This window comes from Hyperolius riggenbachi, chromosome 3 (genome assembly GCF_040937935.1).
Source record: "Hyperolius riggenbachi isolate aHypRig1 chromosome 3, aHypRig1.pri, whole genome shotgun sequence".
Lineage (NCBI taxonomy): Eukaryota > Metazoa > Chordata > Amphibia > Anura > Hyperoliidae > Hyperolius > Hyperolius riggenbachi.
The window spans coordinates 268437848-268460398 of NC_090648.1; the positions used below are offsets into that span (position 1 = coordinate 268437848).

Sequence of the window (22551 nt, forward strand, 5' to 3'; positions counted from 1 at the left end):
CACTAAACAGAACAGGTATACAGTGGCGGGTTCACAGAACAGGTATGCAGTGGCAGGTTCACTGAACACAACAGGTATGCAGTGGCGGGTTCACTGAAGAGGTATACAGTGGCGGGTCCACTGAACAGAACAGGTATGCAGTGGCGGGTTCACTAAACAGAACAGGTATACAGTGGCGGGTTCACTAAACAGAACAGGTATACAGTGGCGGGTTCACTAAACAGAACAGGTATACAGTGGCGGGTTCACAGAACAGGTATGCAGTGGCAGGTTCACTGAACACAACAGGTATGCAGTGGCGGGTTCACTGAACAGAACAGGTATGCAGTGGCGGGTTCACTGAACAGGTATACAGTGGCGGGTCCACTGAACAGAACAGGTATGCAGTGGCGGGTTCACTGAACAGGTATGCAGTGGTGGGTTCACAGAACAGGTATGCAGTGGTGGGTTCACAGAACAGGTATGCAGTGGTGGGTTCACAGCACAGGTATGCAGTGGTGGGTTCACAGCACAGGTATGCAGTGGTGGGTTCACAGCACAGGTATGCAGTGGTGGGTTCACAGCACAGGTATGCAGTGGTGGGTTCACAGCACAGGTATGCAGTGGTGGGTTCACAGCACAGGTATGCAGTGGTGGGTTCACAGCACAGGTATGCAGTGGTGGGTTCAATGAACAGGTATACAGTGGCGGGTCCACTGAACAGAACAGGTATGCAGTGGCAGGTTCACTGAACAGGTATGCAGTGGTGGGTTCACAGCACAGGTATGCAGTGGTGGGTTCACAGAACAGGTATGCAGTGGTGGGTTCACAGAACAGGTATACAGTGGCGGGTCCACTGAACAGAACAGGTATGCAGTGGCAGGTTCACTGAACAGGTATGCAGTGGTGGGTTCACAGCACAGGTATGCAGTGGTGGGTTCAATAAACAGGTATACAGTGGTGGGTCCACTGAACAGAACAGGTATGCAGTGGCAGGTTCACTGAACAGGTATGCAGTGGTGGGTTCACAGCACAGGTATGCAGTTGTGGGTTCACTGAACAGGTATGCAGTGGTGGGTTCACAGCACAGGTATGCAGTGGTGGGTTCACAGCACAGGTATGCAGTGGTGGGTTCACAGCACAGGTATGCAGTGGTGGGTTCACAGCACAGGTATGCAGTGGTGGGTTCACAGCACAGGTATGCAGTGGTGGGTTCACAGCACAGGTATGCAGTGGTGGGTTCACAGCACAGGTATGCAGTGGTGGGTTCACAGCACAGGTATGCAGTGGTGGGTTCACAGCACAGGTATGCAGTGGTGGGTTCACAGCACAGGTATGCAGCCAGACAGGAACAAGTTAAGCCTAACTAATCTTTCCCTGAGAGACAGTCTGCAGCAGCTCGCCCTACTCTCAGTAACGCAGGCAGCACATGAGTGACCGTAATGGCCGCCGCTGCCTGCCTTATATAAGGGGGGGGTGGGGCTCCAGGGGCTAGTGTAGCCTAATTGGCTACACTGGGCCTGCTGACTGTGATGTAGAGGGTCAAAGTTGACCCTCCATGTGCATTATGGGGCGAACCGAACTTCCGCAAAGGTTCACCTGCGGGACGCGAACGCGAACCACTGAAGTTCGCATGGAACCGTTCGCAGGCGAACCGTTCGGCCCAACTCTAGTGGGATCACAGCCATAGAATTACATTAGCAAGAGCTTTTCAAATCACAAAGCGCTCAGAAAAACGCTCCTAGTGAATTCCAGGCCTCAAGGCTCGTACACACGCTTGATAGGCTGGAACGACGGGTCCGTCAAACCCTCCCGCTGGGCGGGCGTTCCAGCGAAAGTACAGCGTGTACAGTCTGTCTGCAGACTGATAAGGCTGTTCCTGAACGATCCGCTGAGCGGATCGTTCAGAAACAGCCTTATCAGTCTGCCTGACAGACTGTATACACACACTGTACTGTCGCTGCTGGAACGCCCGCCCAGCAGGAGGGTCTGACGGACCCGTCGTTCCAGCCTATCAAGCGTGTGTACAAGCCTTAAAGGGGAACTGAAGAGAGAGGTATATGGAGGCTGTCATGTTTATTTCCTTTTAGACAATACCTGTTGCCTGGCAGCCCTGCTGATCCTCTGCCTCTAATACTATTAGCCATAGCCCCTGAACAAGCATGCAGCAGATCAGGTGTTTCAGTGGTTCAGACTTATAAGTCTGATCTGACAAGACTAGCTGCATGCTTGTTTCTGGTTTTGATCAGATACTACTGCAGAGAAATAGACCAGCAGGGCTGCCAGGCAACTGGTATTGATTAAAAGGAAATAAACATGACAGCCTCCATATACCTCTCTCTTCAGTTCCCCTTTAAGGTTAAGAGTTAAGGATGGTGGAGGTGAAGAGTTAGGGTTAAAGGACATCTGAGGTGAAAAAAAAAATCATGAGATAAACAACTATCTATCCTCCTCCTCCTAAAAATAACTTTTTATCTATCACACAGTTTTATTTTATATTTAAATCTAATTTTTACGTTTTTACGGTTTCATGGCCTTTTCTCAACGACACATTCATTGAAATATGCCAGAGGTAAAATCTATGAACTATTGCCTTTTTTTTAATCTCTTTTTGCTTTTAGAAGCCATTTTCTACCAGGAAAGTGTTTTAAAGCTGTAATTCCTTATCAGTGAGGGTTACACTATAGTCCGACCCGGTCCCGTACCCGAACAGAAACGGTCACTTGCATACCTGATTTTTTACTCTTTCAGACAAAGAAAGTAAAAAAGGAACATAGCCTAGCAGAGCCGGGACAAGGTCCTCCAGCACCCAAGGCTGAGACAACAAAATGCGCCCCTCCATCCCTCCCACAGCCGTCACACACTGATTGCTATTAGACCAAGAGGTGCCACAGGGCTCCCAACCCCCCAACACCTTAATCTCTAGTTATCTGGCTTGCAGTCACTGCCATGTATCCCCTTTTCTTATTTCTCTCTGGTTAAAACACAATAGGGGACTGATAGCTGAGTGATTTGTGCGCCCCTCCTACACTGCGCCCTGAGGCTAAAGCCTCTCTCGCCTCTGCCTGGCCCTGTAGCCTAGTTATTTGTGTGCTTGGTACTGTACATACACATCTATCTTATGTCAAATGTCACCTCGGGGGTCCTTTAAAGCCAATGGGAATCAAAAATTAAAAAACAAAACATTCATGAGTTCAAAATGTTCATAGTGGTTACCTTACTGTATATTAGCCGCTCTCCTGCGCCTGGATCAGTTTATTTTGTACCATTATTATTGCCCAACTTGTCCAAGATCTCTGCTGCCCTTTGCTTTTACTTCTGGGTCAGCAGCCTCTTCCTTTCTGGTATCGCCGGTAAAGCCGTGCGAAAGACAGTGGTTTCTGACGCGCAGCCATGAGCACGTGTGCGCGCACAGTAGAGCGCGCATACATTCAATTTGTGATGACAGTTGCCTATTCTGTGAGACTAAAGAAGAGCCGGCTGCACATAATGTGTGAAGGTATGGGATGAAAAACCTTCACTTGGCCTATTTGTGTTGTATAGCTCTGCTTGCCCTCATAAATCAAACCGCTGTGCTAGCAACATGCAGCGTGTCGATAGCCGGCTGTTTACATGGCCACTGTCACTCTCGCTGCTCCCCCGCCTCTTCCATATCGCCGCTACTCGCCTGCGGTCAATCCCGCTGATTGGAGGGAAGGGACGCAAACGAGGAGTGGCGACATAGAGGAGGCAGGGGAGCTGCAGAGTGACAGTGGCCATGTAAACAGCCAGCTAGCGACATGTCGCTAGCATCTATCATACGGAAAATCGCAACGTGTGTACCCAGCATAATAGCCACAGCACCTCTATTGAAAGAGATTCCAGGCTGTAATCCGAGACACTGATGCTGATGGAATTGAAACATTGTATACTGTACACTTGCTGACGGGATTGAAACATTGTAACTTTGTAACATTGTAACTGCCTGGATGGCATAAAAACGTAAGTAACAAATATATTAACTGCTGTTTATGTTTGATACATATACGGTATACCATTTTCAGTATTACATGGAAACAAATAGGCTTATTATATATTGTTATAGGTGGCGCCTAATTAACTGATGAATAGAGATGATCATAACATTTCTCTACATGATCAGAAATTAATGGTGATGGAATATACATTTTTTTCAGACGTGGAAAGCTAAGGATTCTTCATTCACAAATGTGAGAGGTTAGACAAGACTTTCTTTTCAGTGCCACACTCAGCATGAACTCCCCTGGGCTGAAGCAGGACTAATCAGATTCGGAAGGCTAATGATTGCTAACTAGTCAGCTTGATTGATTCACTGTAATCAATAATCTCTAAATCTAAGCAAGAAACCCACCTAAAAGATGTCTATTACCTGGCACTTGAATTATTCCCACTGTCAGGTAATCATTCATTTTCTGAATCTGCATTCAGGTTCATCATGCAGTATAGAAATAAGATTAGCAAACTGTATTTCAGCTCACATCACTGCTGATGGATTGCAAAGGGTACCTTGAACAGCAGCTTGGCTGAGAGCAGCGTGCTCCATCCAGCCTGTAGCTGCACAGAGTAACGTTACATGTGCTGCAGTGTGTGTAGCCTGGCTTCCCCTTGGCTGCAGCAGCCAGATGGCCCGTGCTGGGCTGTAGGTGTAAGGAAGGTGTGCGGAGGGTGTGCTGGGCTGGAACACCAGCAAGTTGTTGTGATGCTGCTGCTGCATGTCAGCTCCGATGGGAAGGGCGAAGCATTAAAAATAGAGCGAGCGGCCAGCGAGGGGCGGGACTGGCTGTCTGGCGCTGCTGGTTTGCGTGCACCAGTGACGTCACCGGCAGAAGAGTCAGGCAGGCAGTGGGTTCGGTGCCCGGCTACATCAGCAGGCAGGCGGGTGGGGGTCAGTGGTGGGGATAAGGAGGGCGGCTGATCTGCGTGTGAGCTCGGAAGGAGTACTGTACAGGATCCCTCATCCATCTCTCGGATCACTTCCATGTTGCCGCTCTGCCGCTGGATTCCATAGACAGAGGGCTGTGCGCTGTGCCAGGGGGATCAGGAGCAGCTTGGATGAAAGTTTGCTCGGATTTCGGTGCAGGGTAAGAAGGCCCTTCCTCTCTTCCTTCTCCTCTCTTTCCTGGCATCGCCACATTCTTCTCTGCACGCCAGGGGTTAATGATAAGCTGAGCAGCTTATTGTTTACAGTGATCTGTCTTTTGTGTTGCTCCTGCCTAGGCAGCCTGGTGTGATCACATCCTCTCCCTCACCTGGCTGTCACCCCTGCTGTTGCTGCTGGACTGCCTGTATGCATTCACTGCTGAGCACCTGCTGCAGTCCCAGGATCCACTGTGCATTGTTCTTAATGAGTGTCCTCCTGCTTATTCTCACCTATGGGCTGTAGTTGTGAATGGGAGAACTGGCACAGTGCCAGCTGCTGGAGATGCAGTAAAGAACCCTTTTGTTCTCATTCACAGGTCTTGGTACCTGCCCCAGCCTAGGAAACTGCCAGAGGAAGGCAGGCCAGTGAATAAGAAATGCCTCCACAGCTATTAGCCACCAGCCATTAATCCCAGCGTTTTATAGCTTCTCCATGTATTTGTCTCCTTGCCTGGATTATTGTCATGGACTTGTTGAAGTAGTGAGGTGAATTCTAGCAGAGCAGGTTTGCTGCAGCTGTTTCTTTCATGCTTGGCAGGAACTGATTGACCAGATGTTACATATATTATTTGTCAGTATTTAGAAAGCAATTTATATTTGTTGCAGTGTTGTTTTTTATTTTTAAACAGCGCTTAATGGTGATGGCAGTCGGTGTTTCCTGTACTTTGGATAGGTTTTTGCAGACTCTAAGTGCCACTTGTATCACTAAACTTAATATTTTCATAGGTTTCTGAAAATAATGTGGCTTACTCTCATTCTCCACAGCTTCCATTGCAAATGGAGACACTTGCAGATTAATAAGGTATACAAAGTGCAACAGTGTCCTAGAGCTATACCAATCGGATTTCAGCTTTTGAATTGGGGGGGAGCTTGTTGTGTTTGTGTTTTAATTAATCAACACCACTGCTGTTATAAGATGACCAGCCTTCTACATAGTGACCACAGCGGTCACAGCAGTTATCTCTAAATCACGCAGTGTTTTCCCCAAACCTGATTTGCTAATGTGTACTGCTTGTTGTGATTGTACTTACTATTTATCATAGACGCCGTGGATACATTTTTAGAGAGAAAGGTACTGTTTCATTGTAATGAGGTGGATGCTCTGTATATTCTGCTTGATTTTGCCAATAATGATCACAAGACTATCATGGCATCTGCTGACCTACATGAGCAGTGCTTTCTGTTCCTGTAATGAGAAAGATCTTCTTTTATAGACTTTAGCCTCTGCAGTGGTACAGAAGTGTGTCTGACTCACAGGTTTCACAACTTGAAGGAAATGTGTGGGGTGGATAACATTTGCTATATGGCCTTCATGTTGTGATGTGAGTGGTTTAGAGATTAGTGCGCAGTAATATCCGTTATCCTCGTGTGTGTGAACAGGAGTGTCACAGAAGCTTGATAAGTTTTATAACTGTAAAATATTGGTTTGATTGGTATCCACATCACTGCCCAAAATGCTATTGTCCTAGTTCTGTAACTATTTAGCCTACATTGTAAGTTGAATGGTGGAAAACAAGCATGTTCATTTACACAACCCTGCATAACTCTCTCCTATATTGTAAGATTTTAATTTGTTCAGTGCTTTAAAGTCAACTAATGCATCATACACACACTATATGGTTTTAGGCCGAGATAGATGGTCGAGGACATCTCTGCATAAAAACCAGCAATTGTATAGAGGCCCACAATTCTCCCTGCTGCTTGACTGAGAGATCTGGAGTGGTGACTGAGCATAGGCTGAGGGCATTGTTCTCCTCCTTACCCCTCCCACTCTGTTATGGGTCATGTGTCATATCTCCTCCCTGCTCCATAGCAACAGTAGTCTGTAGGCTAATGGTTTAGAGCAGTCTGTACAGCAGTCCGCCAAACGAAGGACCAAGTCCTGACAGCACTCTGGTGTGTGTACGCACCTTAAAGTGAATCTGAAGCGACGACTAAGGACCCGGCAGGGTCAGAAACGCATCAGCTTGCATACTGTTCTATTTTTTTTTGCCATTTTCTAGATGATTTAATAAAAAGGACTGGTTTTAACTTATGGAAGTTGTGCGGAGGAATCCTTTGATCGAATCTGCTGTAAAAAAAAGAAAAAAAGTAGATGCCTATTTAGAGGGTAGGCTCTGGATGCCATAGAGCCTTCCTGGCTTTCTCTCTGGTTCCTATGTGATAATTTTACAACTTGTCAATAAAATGCCATTTAAGCCACCGGCAAGCAAGAAAAGACGCAGAATAATTTTAACAGTACTTTTCACCTACTTTTTGTACTTTTTTCAGTTGCAAAATGCTGCAAAGATATAGGAGAAAAAGTGTATTGCATATGGGTCTCTGTGTTCTTGTCCCCCCCCCCCCCCCCCCCCCCCCAGTGAATATGTCTCTGAGTACTCGGATGCACTTGTCTTCAGAAGCACTCTGGGACATGAGGGCTTCCAAAGGGTTCTGAAGAGTTCCAAAGGTGCATAATTTGAATGGGTGACGGCACTGGAACGAAATAAAGGAGGGAGGACCAGGAAGGCTCTATGTGATAAGAGTATTCCCTTTCCAAGGGGGGAGTATCTAATAAATAAGTATAAATCTATCTATCTATCTACCTACAGTTGTCCTGGTGTAAAGGTGAATAAGTGTTAAAGTGATCTTACACAGGTCATATACTATTAACTGTGGTGGAGGCACTCTGATATATCTACAGGCTTTATTCTATATATGCCCACAATGGGTAAGAAACACCTATCTATCAGAGGCGCTCACTGTTACTACTGAATCAGGCACAACTCTCTTTAATTGACCTGAGGAATCAGGCTAATACCTGTAAAACGCATTGTCGTACGTGTTTGTGTTTAAAATAAATCTTTTTCCAATATGCCGGTGTCTTGTCATCTGGAGAGGTAAGCGATTGCCGCCTCTTACCTATTGTGAACAAATATAGCATAAAAAGTGTAGATATATCAGGACTGCAGCCTCTGAGTTGTCCCTTGGGGTATTTTTTGTGGCCTTTTTAGATATGTATTGTATGTAATTTAAGGAATTAAAGTGACCTTTTGCATGCACCCAAGAGTCAGTCAGGTTTTTGTGCTTTTTCTACTTCATTTTGCTGATATGGTGCATGCTAGAGTCTATATAAATACTAGGTTTTATATGTGATAGATTTATTATTGTTTAATTTGGCTATTCTCTGCCCTGGCTCCCTACTTTTTGTCTTGACTACTAGATATATCAGGGCACCTCCACCACAGTTAATAGTATAGTCCTAGACCTCCAGAGGAGGTGTTATAACTTTGCAGTGTTGAACTATAAAGTTTTCAAGGAGAGCAACCATCCAGCTTCACCTGGACAACCGAGCAGGGACGGTTATTTCTCCCGCAGGTGCATATGGTGGTTGCTAGGACTGCAACCTACCTTTGTGAGTAAAATGTATATCTATCTCACACCTTGTTCCTATACCTAACTGTACTGCACCATTGGGCTCCCGTTCTCTTTCATTTTCTCTAGGGGGCAACTACACCCATCCTAGAATCTCTCGATCCTTACACAGGTCAGTACTTCTGGCTCATTCAGTTACTCTGCCAGCGATATCGTGACGCCAAAGTTAACATTTTGTATAACTTTCAACCAGTTTTATACAGTTTTGAAAATGTTGGTCAATTCTGTCAGTATTTTCTTTTTATTTTGTCAAGGGAGGAGAGCAGCAGAGAGATTAATGGGCACTGCTTTGTATTGCATCAGATGGTACAATGCCAGCAGAGACAGTGGTTCAAATGGTATGGAGTGTGGCAAGGTGGTGGATCAATCGCTACTTCCTGTTAAGTCCTAGCTTTATCTGGATGCTGTCTACCCCATGTATTAGTTTTTTTTGCATTGTGTTATAACATGCTTTGCAGTGGTGTATGTTGTAATGCAGGCAAAGAAGCAACTGACCCATGTGCACCTTGATTGACAAACATTGTGAGCATCAATGTATGCGATTCAAGCAACACACTGCATCTTCTGTGTTGTGACAAAGGAGTCGAATGCATTGCAGAGCAACGGATGAGGTGTCATAGACCTAGGCACACTAAACATTTAAACCCTCCGCTACACCATGAATATGCATGGAAATGGCCACATACACTCAATGAAATGTAAACTTACAGGGTAAAGTAAAATAGAAATACTCAAGTTTGGCTATGTTCATAGCAAGGCGTTGTGGTGTGATTTAACTGAGGCATTAAAGGGAACTAAGCGCCCTTTCTTTCCCTGGAATGTCTCCTGGCTTGTAATAGCTATAATAGCTGCCATGTTCCCACCTCCCCTTCTCACCTTCCTTATTTTAAAAAAAGTCACAGATACTCTCTACATATTCCCACTAGATAAGCTCTTTGAAGAAGTTTCCCTAATTACCCACTACCTCTGATGAAAAGGTATTGTTTACTTCTTGATAATGAGTGCTATGATATCAATAATATAGGAATGCAATAAAAAAAAAGGGGGCTCAAAAACTTTGGCGAACTGGGGGGAGCAGGCATATACTACCACCTGTCCTTATGCTCCCCCCCCCCCGTTTTCCTCTCTGCCCCCTTGTAGCTCACCTAAAAGATCCTCTTCCAGCGATCACTCACCTTGCTCTTCTGCCTCCGCAAGCTTGCTCCAATCAGAGCTAAGCCGTGACCCAGGAAGTTCTTCCGGGTTGTGGCCATCTTGGATTTCTTCCGCTGGTGATCAGACGTTACACTGGCTGTGGAAGATGAATGGGGCCACGGAGAGTGGTGTGGAGCAGTGCAGATTCATCCGGGAAGTGGCATGGAGCAGGTAGGGTTTTTTTTTTTTTTACAATTTTCATGCCACCTCAGGTTCTCTTTAAAGTTGCTATATTTATTTCCTTTTAAACAATTTACATTGCCTGCTTTCCTGCTGATCCTCTTCCTTAAAGAGACTCCGTAACAAAAATTGCATCCTGTTTTTTATCATCCTACAAGTTCCAAAAGCTATTCTAATGTGTTCTGGCTTACTGCAGCATTTTCTACTATAACAGTCTCTGTAATAAATCAATGTATCTTTCCCCTGTCAGACTTGTCGGCCTGTGTCTGGAAGGCTGCCAAGTTCTTCAGTGTTGTGGTTCTGTGATGAATCTCCCCCCTCTAGGCCCCTCTCTGCACACTGCCTGTGTGTTATTTAGATTATGGCAGATTCTCTCTTCTCTCTTATCTTTTACAAGCTGGATAAATCGTCCTCTGAGCTGGCTGGGCTTTCACATACTGAGGATTACAGACAAGGGCAAAGCTGTTTGCAAGAAGAAAAGAGCAGCCTGAAACTTCAGTGCATGAGAGCAGAAGGGGGAAAGAAACACACAATGATCTCTTGAGATACAAAAGGAAGGGTGTATACAGCCTGCTTGTGTATGGATGTATTTTCTATGTGTGGACATGCTGTACATCAACCTACTTCCTGTTTTGGTGGCCATTTTGTTTGTTTATAAACAAACTTTTTAAAACTGTTTTTAACCACTTTTAATGCGGCGGGGAGTGGCGAAATTGTGACAGAGGGTAATAGGAGATGTCCCCTAACGCACTGGTATGTTTACTTTTGTGCGATATTAACAATACAGATTCTCTTTAAATACTTTTAGCCATAGACCCTGAATAAACATGCAGACCAGCTGGGCCTCGATTCATCAATTACCGACAGCTCGGTAAAATACCAAACTCGATAAATTGATTTCAGGATTCATCAGATATCTACATCTGAGGGCCCTTTTCCACTACCAATCGCTAGCGTTCGCGCTAAACGCTAGCGATTGCGATTCAGCAAAGTGAACAAATTTTCCCAGCGTTTGCGATCACGATTTTGCTATGCAATGCACTGCATAGCAAAATCGAGGCAAAAATCGCTCCGCAGCACGATTGCGTTTGAGTAAAAAACGAATTACGGTAGTGGAAATTACCTACCACGATTCCTATGTTAAAAAGCAAACTGTAGCGATTTTAAAATCACTACCGGTTTGCGATTCAGCATCGCAATCGCCGCTAGTGGAAAAGGGCTCTTAGTGAGCATTCAGTAATCATACAGTAATGATGCGATAAAACGGAAGAAAGTGCAATTCATGAAAATTAAAGTGGGAGTGGTTTAGCGTGACATTTAGGATTAGTCATCTCCTTCACTGCTCTGTCGTTATTCCTGTCAGATCATTGCTGACAGAGAAGATGGAGCCATTTAAAGTGGTTATATATCAGCTGAGACTGATTCAAAGGTGCAGAAGGGCAAGAATAAGGTCTAGAACCATATCAATCAGAATCTATTTATTTGCTATACCAGGACATCTGCATTTCTCTTGAATCATCTTGTAAGAGAACACAGGCAGTGCCAGGGTTAACTAATTTGCTAGCTGCAGTACATTTTTTCAGAAAAGGTTCCTATCAAGCCATAGCTGGCAAAATTGTGGGATTGTCCCAAGCCACTTCCAAAATCCTGGTCCAGGTGTTAAGCCCTATTCGGAATGTTGCTACGCGGTGTTCAAAGGACTGCCTTTTTACCCACCAATTCCACAGGAATCTTATGGCCTTGTGTTAAATTACCGTTGTAAAATGGAAATATCGACACGTTACCGAATGGTTATCGAATTCACATCGAATGCGGAAAAACCTTGATGAATACAACTAGAAATCCATAAACTTCGAATTCGGTATTTTAACGAACTGGAAAAAGTTATTGCAAAGGCAATGATTAATCGAGCCCAGGTGTCTGACTGCATTTGCTGCAATCTTATTTCAGGTGTCTGATTCAGACACTACTGATGCATGAAAGATCAGCAGGATGCCAGGCAACTGCTATTGTTTCAAATATGGCAGCCTCCATATCCTTCTCACGTCAGTTGTCCTTTAACACACAGTAATGCTCTGCAAATATAAGCTGATGCGACGCTCAGAGTCCATTCAGTGCGATGTAATCCAACAAACTCTGTTATCCAAATGCAGCGCATGCAGTGCGCTACAGCAAAAGTGGCAGTGAAGCGTTCTTTTCATTCACTGTATGCTTCACTGTATGCAACACTCGCATGATGTGCAATGTTTTGCTGCTGCATTCCTGTTTTTTACAGGGAACACTATAAAAAAGTTTTTGTTGTGTCCATTTTATCCATTTCTCACAGTTTATTCAGAATATTTGTTTTTTACAAGCTCTCATTTAGTGCAGAATAGTGCAAGGTATCATTCTGAAGTTACATATAGCAAGTAACGACACTTGTGCATTTCGGACCCCAACTGGTCTTTAATCAAGCTTTAAGATTTTAGAATGCCACTGCCGTGATAGAAACCATGCCTGCTAAAGGGAGCCGTGTATAACGTGCACACATTAAATATCACCTATGCCCTCTCTGTACCTTGGGACCTTAGCTTTGTCCCCGACTTTCCCGGCAATCCTCCCCCCTCAGGCTACTCACTATCTATTCCGAAAGATTGCTGACTGTGCATGCGCAGTCCTGGCCGTGCACATCCTCCATTGCACTCCCCTGGGCAGGGGGCATTCTGCACATGCACTGTTTAAGGCTTTACAGATTGGGCATGCTGATCTTTCGAGAGGGCAGTGGCAAACTGGAGTAGACCTGAATCAGTGAGGGTCCTGATGGACTTTTTATAAACACCATTGGGCAGGTTGAGGGGAGGGGGGGGGGGGGGGTAACTGCTTAATGTGGACATTAATACACAATACAGCAATACTAATTACAATCAGGATAATGTAACAATAAAAATGTGCTAAAATAAATTGGCCTGGAGCGCTTGTAAGACTCTAAATAAATTGGCTGGTTGGTTACACATAGAACAGTGAGGAACTAAACTGGAATTGATGAGCTGCAGAGCTGTGGTGCTACCCACAAAGAGTTAATCTGTGATTAGCACTGGCCTATCAGGAAAAGACTGGCAATGCCACCCCCCCCCCCCCCCTTCCCCACACACACACTCTCTTGTTTGTCTACAATACATCATGTCAGTGATGTGATAGGGGAGTTTCAACAGCTCGCAGACTGCCCTTTTACCTAGCTGTATCTGACATTCACACTGGCAGACGGTTCTGCAAATCCAGCAAGCAAGGTAATAATAAAGCAATGATGCAAAAATTGTTTGTGTAGTGCAGAAAACTTTGTGTACTGTATTGCAAATGATGCGATATTCTACACAGTACCCATGGAAAAAAACATGATGTCCCAGGACTAGGGATTTAATTACCTGACAGCTGTATATTTGATTTCAGATGCTTGGCTTCTCCACACTGCTTTATATGGACTGAGCCCAAGTCTGGGAATATCAAGGCTTCCTGCTAGTCACTCAGTGCAGATGTGGGCGTTGGAGTCGAGGAGTCGGAGTCAGAGTTGGAGTTGTTGATATCATAAACTGAGGAGTCGGATGATTTCTGTACAAAATCCACAGCCCTGGTAAGTATTAGACTAAGGAGTCGGAGTCTGAGCCATTTTGGGTACCCGGAGTCGGAATTGGAGTCGTGGTTTCATAAACTGAGGAGTCTGAGTTGGAGCCGAAAGATTTTTGTACCGACTCCACAGCCCTGGATGTGGGATACAAGCAACAGTTGTTTCTGATCTATGCAGCTAATTACTCCTGCAGCAACATTAAACTGGGCTGTGCTAAAACTAGGGATGGTCAATGAGATGCAAATAATGATGCTGGAGTATGCAAGTTCTGTACGCAAAATTATGCAGCTTGAACATGGACCAATGGGGGGAATTCAATTGGTCCATGTTCAAGCTGCTTACAAAATTAGCACAATTCTGTGTCACTCGGAATTGTTTGCATCTCATTGATTATTCAAGCTGAAAATGACTGCAACATGGTGTACATATTGCAGACTAGAAAAGTAATGTGACTTGGGCTTGAAAAGTGTTTTTTAAATACATACAATTGCAAAATCATTTGTACAGCCTTTTTTAAAAAATTTTTTTTTAAATAACATTACAGTACATTACAATAGAAAACGTAGGTGGAATCCTATTGCTGTAATCCCCCCATGGCTGTTTTCTATAGTTTTTTTTTTTCCTGGATGGATATTTGAGATGTTTCTATCCATTGTTCCTGTTTGTATAATGGTCTTCTTTATTGCGCATATGTTTAATTATTACAAACTTCAACAAAACAAAAAAGATAATGTAAAGAAAAAGTAGGTGAAACATTTTGATTTCTTTGTTTGCTGGTGGCTTATAAGGCATTTTATTTACATGGTGTGAATATATCACTTCTGAAGATGGGCGTCTCTGTACTGCGCATGCATGAGAGCGTGCTCACACATGCAGTACGGAGTGGCTATGTGTATTTGTACAGTTGGTTGAATACGTGCAACAGTGGGGGCAGCGATGGAATGAGAGTACCACGAGAGGAGCAGGGAGACTTTATAGCAGTGATGGCGAACCTTTTAGCGGCCAAGTGCCCAAAATGCGACACAATATCCACTTATTTGTCACAATTGTGCCAAATCACATTAAAGTCCACTCTACACTTAAAGTGCAGCAATTACCCCCACATATGAAATGCAGAAATTACCCTCATATATAAAATGCAGCAGTTTCCCCCACATATGAAAAAACTGCAATCACTCTACATGTGCATGGCAGCACTTACCCCCACAAATTAAAAGCAGCCATTGCCCCACATTTAAACTGCAGCAATCACTGCCAAAATGAAATACAGAAAACTACTCAACATTTAAAATGCATCAATCACCCCCAGAAATTATATGCAGCAATTACCCCACATTTAAAATGCACCAATCATAATGTATGGGGTGGTCGACATGCTCTACAACGTTATCCTCTGGGCATTTTTTATTCCACCTTCTTTCGGGTTGCACCAACAAGTGCTCTTTGTTTCTACCTCCCCCGACTAGGTGTCACTAAATGCAGTATATATTCGCTTTGATCTCGTTAACCAATGTTATCCCGTAAGATGTTCCTCATTGATTGTTAAAACACTTCTGTTAGATTGTTAATCTCATGTCTTTGACAACCTATAAGATCAAGAATGTTCCTGTACCCTTAAGTATCTTCTCTTTGAGTATGAGCTGTACATTGACTTTAATGAAAACTCAATAAAAACGATTGAAAACAAAATGCACCAATCACCTCTAGAAACTTGGCAGGAGTGAGGGTAGGTAGCTGCAGCTGGGGGGGGGGGGGGGGGGGGGGGCAGTAGGGTGGGGTAGGTGGCTGGAGTGGGCATATGGAGGGTAGGTAGCCAAATTTAGGTAGCTGGTAGGTATGAAGTGTAGGTAGCTGCAGATGGGTGGGCTGTATTGAGGTTAGGTAGCTGCAGCCAGCAGGGAGGAGGGTAGGTACTGCAGTGGGGGAGGGTGTATGGAGGGTAGGTAGCAGCATCAGGGTGGGTAGCTGTGATTGGGTTGGTTTTATTGAGGTTAGGTAGCTGTAACTGGGCAGGAGGTAGGTAGCTGCAATAGGTAGTAGGTAGCTGGTGCTGGGCAGGCATATGCAGGGTAGGTGGCTAAAGCTAAGTGGTAGGTAGGGAGGATAGGTAGCCCCATCTGTGTCACCTTCTGTCCCCCTGAGTCATCTCTTGCCCCCTTCCCCCACCCCCCCCCCCCCCCTCCCTGTGCTGTGCTCTGTTGCTCCCTTCTCTCCCCTTGTGTCATCTCTGCTTCCCTACATGTGTCACATCTGCCCACCATCACTTCTGCTTCCCCCCTGTGTCACCTCATCTCCCCCTTGTGCCACTTCTGCTCCACCCTGTCATCTCTGCTGCCCAACCTGTGTCACCTCTTTTCCCCTTGTGTCACATTTGCTTCCCCACCTGTGTCACCTCTGCTGCCCATCATCTATGCTTCCCCCACCTGTGTCACCTTTGCTCCTCCATGTCACCTCTGCTTTCCCATGTGTCACCTCTGCTTTCCCCGGTTTCACCTCTGCTTTCCCCTGTGTCACCTCTACTTCCCTTGTCACATGTGCTCCCCATCTCACATTTGCTCTCCCTGCATCACCTCTGCTTCCCTCCTGCATCACCTTGCTCCCCCATCACCTCAGCTCCCCGCCTGTCAACTCTGCTTCTCCCTCCCGACCCTGTGCTCCGTGGTCCATTCTGCCTACTTAGGAATAGTAACTAACATTGGCCCCAGCACAAAAACTCACCGCTCTTGTGCCTCTCAGCTCCGGTCACCATGGCTTCTTCTGTCCGCAAACTCTCACGACATCATCATCAATTTGAGTTACTTACGATTAGCAAGTAGGCAGAAGCGGGCCGTGGAGCACAGGGCAGCCATCAGCAGTGGGGCGGGGCAGAGCGTTCCCACAGAGACTGCTCTGTGTGCTGGCAAGGGCACGTGTGTCAAAGGTTCGGTAGATCCAGAGCCTTCCCTCTCCATAGGTAAGTCATTTTTTTTCTCTTTGATTTTACTAAGTTAGGGAAAATGAAGTTGCACTTCAACCAATTCCGGGCGGTGCTTATTGAAATCTACGCCCTGTTTGGGACCTGTTATCCCTGCCACATGTACCAGCCAATGGTGCCACTCTCCCCCTGCCACATCTCACTTGCCCTGCTGTATGTATGACAGCAGAGCGCCATGAGACAGCCAGGAGCTGATTTTATTGGCTCCCACCCCCGTGATCATTGTGAGCCCCTCTCATTGGCTCACATTGATCACAGGGTCAGAAGCCAATGAAATTGGCTGCTGACTGGGACACAGAGCTCTGCTGTCATAGTGACGGCAGAGCAAGTGAGCTTCAGCATGGGAAAAGCAGGGCAATTGGCAGTAGCGTCAAATCCATGCAGCGCGATCTTGGTAGGCTACATTTTTCGGACTAGTGTTCTCAGGTCCTTAAGGGCTCTTTCACACCAGAGCCCTCTTTTGGCGTTTTAACGCAAAGTCTATACTTTGCGTTAACCAAGGTAAAAGGAAAGTCCATAGACTTTCACACCCGCCACTGCGTTTCGATGCGTTGCGGTACAACGCATCCCGGCGCATTTTATCGTCGGGAATCGGCGCTTCCCCTTTGGGTAAATTAACTACTACCGCCGCTACTCGGCATCGCTCCGCAGATTCCCGACGACACGCCGCAACGCCTGCAGGAGCCATTCTCCTGCACGTTTTGAGTGTGTAACCGGCCTAAGGGGCCAGAGATTGCTGGAACCGAAGCACTTAAGGCTTGTTTTCCACGGATAGCTGAACTACGGTATGTTCATCATCCCTTGGAAAAGGGGCCTAAGGCTCGTGGAGCAGAAAAATGGCAAGTGATTCATGGGTCATTTTGTCTTCACAAGCGATGAAGAACTGTTCCTGGATGAATGTCTGTGAGCAGTGAGGCACAATGAAGGTTCTCTGCAGGGTTGGAGCTGCAGCTCCATAAATGGATCTGGCAATTTGGTCAGCAGTGATGTCAGTCACAGGCAGAACCTTATCCATCATACAGTGCCATTTGTGTGGTATGTAATCAGTGCCACCTTCACTCTGCAGGGTACCAATTTCCCCAAACACAGACAAAATCATAGTGACCTATCTGCAGTGCACAGAATAACAAGGAATCCTGCTGCAGATGGCACAGTCTGCATAGAGCCCTCATCTTAACATAGAGTCAAACTGAGATAACTTGTTGATTGAAACAAGTAAGAAACGCACGTCTGCAGTGGAACTGTGACAAGTTCTCCAGAATGTTTGCAACAAGTTACCACGCAAGTACTTTGAAAAGCTACTTGCAGATGTACCTTAGAGAACTGCTGCTGTGCTAAAAGCAAAGTGTGATCACACCAAATACTGATTTCAGTTATGCTTTTTAAATGTACTGTGCGATCTGTAATGTAACTATTGTATTTGTCGCTTTATTTTGTCTGAGACTTTTGCTCTGTACTATTAAATGGTCAGATAGTATTGTGGCTGACAGGAAACCATACACTTAGTATCAGCAGTATGCCCAACGGTAAACGTTAAAATATCGAAGGCAAAAAATATCTTGTGGTATTCAGCAGGTGCAGTGTAAGTCCTTATGCCTAGAACAGTAGTGTCCCAAACACGTTGCAAGGATGTTATCCCTCCTGCCCAGACACTGCTGTACTCCATTTTGAAAGATCAGCTGTGATTTGGAACTTTAAAAAAAAAAGAAAAATTCACTTGGCAGTCTTTGACCATGAAATAAACAATCATAAGTGTTCATTAGAGGGGCTTTTACTGGTGACTAGTGGTAGAAGATTGTCAGAAAAGTAGTGATATTTGCCAGAAGAAAGCAGAAAATGATACATTTTGCAATTGGCTTGCACTGACTTTGTCTCCTTCAGGCCTGTTTCACACAGGACCCTGAACTGCATGCTTGTTGGGCTTCAATAGTCTGTCATACCTAATGTGCCTTTTTGAGAGTTTGTCCGGAAATTGTACTGGAAACGGGGTCTTAGGCCTCTTTTGCATGGCAGGCTGAAGGCAGTGAATCCACCGCCTTTCAGCCGCTCCTGTGTGCCAGCTAGGCTATTGGTGGCACTTGCCACAGACATTGCAGAGGTGGCACCGCATTGTGCCACATCTGAGGGCGGAAATGGCTACACTCAGATTTTTGCTGCTAGGTAACCACAATGCATGTCGAGCAGTGACCCTCTTGGGATCACAAACACAATTAAATTGTAGCTGGAAGGTGCTCAGTGGCCGGCACATGGTTGGCTTACCTGCCAGACAAGCACGTAGTTCAGCCTCCCATGGGAAAGAGTCTTTATGGAGGTAGTAAGCTCAAATGTTAGCAACTGCTAATAAATACATAATTCCTACAGCACAGGTGTCAAACTCAGGGCCACAGGCTAAATGTGGCCAGCCTCTGAGACCTCCAGATGTGCATGATTGCAAGCAATAAAACTGCTCACTGCCTTCCCCTGCAAAGGAGCACACTTGTGTCATTGTTATTGGTTCAAACCTTGTCATTTTGCACAGGGGTGCAGTAAAAACCCATGGCGCCCCCTAGCGAAATTGGCATGGAACCCATTCCCAGGATTCAAATTATTCCCCTTTTCCGTGTGACTGGTAAAGCACACACACACACACACACACACACACACACACACACACACACACACACACACACACACACACACACACACACACACACACACACACACACACACACACACACACACACACACACACACACACACACGTATATAGGGTAGCACTGTGGGGCAGTATATTATTTACGTGCTTCAGTGCTGCAACGGGTCTCTCCTGCTCTTCCTGGCAGCCACATGCTCTGTGCTGAATACCTGGCTCCTGATCATGTGACATGCGTTGGAAACCAGAGGAGAACAGCATAGTGTGTGTGGCTGTTAGGAAGGACAGAGGAGACCAGGTACAGTGCTGGAACACAGGTAAATATATTACACTGCTCTGCTTCTCTACTCTGCAGGAGGAGGACAAGTGCCCCTCCCTCCTCCCAATCATTGACTTTATAACTACACCACGTAGTTTGAGACTGTTAAACAAATGTTAAATCTTAATAAACAATTTGATCCGCTATTTAGGCACTGGGTTTAGATTTTGGCCTCTTACGGGATCGAGTTTGACTCCCCTGCACCACAGCATGAATAAACCAGTGTATGAATTGCTTTGAGTGTGTATCCTACATCTGAAGTTTTATGCTTGAAATTCTATCAAAGTGTGAGCTGAATCCTCACTCTGCATGCTTTGCCTTGCCTGCTGAGCTGTGCATGGAGTACAGAAACAAGGATGAAGTCAGCTATGCCAGATAATTAACGATCGTTATTCTCCACATCAATGAAACAGAGATGTCTGTATCTCACACAATCCTTTGAGCAGTTGTAGTGAATAAAGATGTGAGTATAATCCAGTTATGCTGCAGGTTTATATGGTCTCCAGGGCTTATGCCCAAGAGAATTCACAAATTGTACTGGTAGAGAGTGTTTCATGCATTTTACTTTAGATTGGAACACATTTAAAACATGGATAGGCTTGTACCAAGGTGAATGGGAGGGACCCATGTTCAGCAACATTAGGGCTTTTTCCATTTAGGCAGCATTCACCATCTGTCAACTGCTCCTGTGCACGTGGCACAGGCTCTGCATGTACAACTGAGCAGGTAGCAGCCATGTGCTACACAAGACCTGGCATGTGGTTACAATTACTGCAGTTCAGCTGCATTATAGAGCAAATGGGTTATTCTTGTTACCCAGCAAATTTCTGTAGCAAGTGCGCAGTTCACTCATCTGTGTAAAAGTGACTGCACACACAATGACTTTTTCACCCGCAGGGATTGGAACTCTGTCCCTTGGATATCCGTTCAGGGCCATGTGCTGTACATACATGTCACTAGGCTATACACCTCTGTAGTATCTCTAGTTCATACATGTCAAATTCTGACCAATGGTCCAAAACTAGCCAAACGAGCTATCAAATGTGGCTTGCAAGTGGTTTCCCTATTTTGTATTAAGTTTGGCCCCTCTAGACCAACAGTTAAGCTATTTGAGATGAAGCCCTAGATCACAGGGGAGGGAGGGGGCCACTAGACACCAGGGAACTATATAGGAGAGGGGGCCACTAGACACCATTTAACTGCATAAGAAGGAAAGGGGGCCAGCAGATGCCAGGGAACAGTATAGGGTGCACTAGAGAGGGAGAAGACATCACACAGACTCTGGGAAACTGCAGAGAAGATATGCAAAACTGTAGCTCACCTATCAGAAGCATAGACGCCCAGTAACCACCTATATTCATTCCCATGTCCACACCACCACAACAATAAACGTCTTACGTTACTTCTAGTTTATAATATCTATGTACTATTTTTTTTTATTTTATTTTTTTTAGGATGTGTACTTTCTATTTTTAAAAGGAAAAAGGCTGTTGATGGGAAATGTCAGGACTCCTTCCTGTACTACATGACCTAAAGCAAATGGCACTCATTTCCATGTGTTTTCAAAATTATATTTATCAACTTATGGTCAAAACATCCCAGTTGGCCAAAAAGCAAAGTAATGTTTTGTCAGTCTTGCCTTGGAATGAACCATAAAAATACATGGAAAAAGAATAATTGAGAAGGCTCTCTACTTGAGATGGAGTGCGTGTTTTAATACCTATTGTTAATTAATGATTTATTTTTAAGGTGCCCATTAACAGTCACTTTTGAATCAACAATGTTCGATCAGATTATTCAGATTGTATCATATAAAGAGACCAGTGGGCCCAATCTATCTTAAACAGTCGCATTATTGTTTTAAAGTGGGATGAAACTCAATTTCATTTCTGCTCTAAAAATCAAACATAGCAGAACTAATAAGAAAAAACATGACTGTTTTGTAGTTACTAGAAGTGTTAAGTCACTGAAGCTAATTGATAGCATTGCCTGTAGCGGGACAAAATTATCAGATTGGCCTCCATTCACTAAGCTTATCTACTGTCTTTAATAACTCTTCTAGAGTTGTTACCATGGTGATAAGGCATGTAGTATTCAGGAAACTTTTTACCTCAGGCAAACCTAAAGTTAACTCTTCTGTCTTTAAGTTAACTCTTTAATTCTTAAAATAACTCCAGAGTTAAAGACAGGCTGTTCATTAACTGCGTGTGAAAGTAACTACAGAGGAGGTAACGTAAGGAATGAAGAGATAAGATAACTCTCACTATGTGGAGGTAAGTTTTCTCTTGCCTTATCTCCAGCATGATCTTAGTGAATTGAGGCCATTGTGTTGCTTGAGACAGGGCACACACTTGTTTAACCACTTCAGCCTACAGCGTGGAAAATCTCATGCATCCGAGCAACGTTCACCTCCCATTCATTCGCCAATAACTTTATCGCTACTAATCACAATTAATTGATCTATATCTTTTTTCCGCCACTAATTAGGCTTTATTTAGCTGTACATTTTGCTAAGAATTATTTTTTTCTAAATCCATTTTAACAGGAAGATTAAGAAAGAAATTGAAAAAAATCATTATTTCTCAGTTTTTGGCCATTGTAGTTTAAAATTAATACATACTACCATAATTAAAACCCATGTATTTTATTTGCGTATTTGTCCCGCTTATTACGCCTTTTAAATTATGTCCCTATCACAATTTATGGCGCCGATATTTTATTTAGAAATAAAGGTGCATTTTTTCAATTTGCGTTCTTCACTATTTACAAGCTTATAATTTTAAAAGAAATGAATAAGATGATCTCTTAACATGTATATTTAAAAAGTTTAGACCTTTAGGTAACTATTTATGTAGTTTTTTTTTTTTTTTTTAATTTATTTTTTAATTAAAAAAGGTATGTGGGTGATTTTAGTTTGGGAGGTAAACAGCTATTTTTAGATGTAATATAATGTAATTCTTTATTTAAAAAATGTATGTGGGTGCAGTTTACTATTTGGCCACAAGATGGCCACAGTTCCTGGAGCGTACGATCACGCTACCAGGAACTATTAGGAGGCTTTAAAAAAAATTTCCGGGCAGAAATACCGCGCTCTCTGCTTA

General features: G+C 44.5%; 1 protein-coding gene across 2 annotated transcripts in view; it reads left to right on the forward strand.

Annotated features, from left to right (window-relative positions):
• Window positions 1-4831: 4831 nt before the first annotated feature.
• Window positions 4832-22551, forward strand: part of GRAMD4 (GRAM domain containing 4) — a 157985-nt gene continuing 140265 nt past the window's right edge. For both annotated transcript variants that reach the window (XM_068276318.1, XM_068276319.1), the window contains exon 1: window positions 4832-5078. In XM_068276318.1, the coding sequence (XP_068132419.1) occupies window positions 5050-5078 (29 nt within the window). In that variant the 5' untranslated portion in view covers window positions 4832-5049. The remainder of the gene's footprint in view (window positions 5079-22551) is intronic.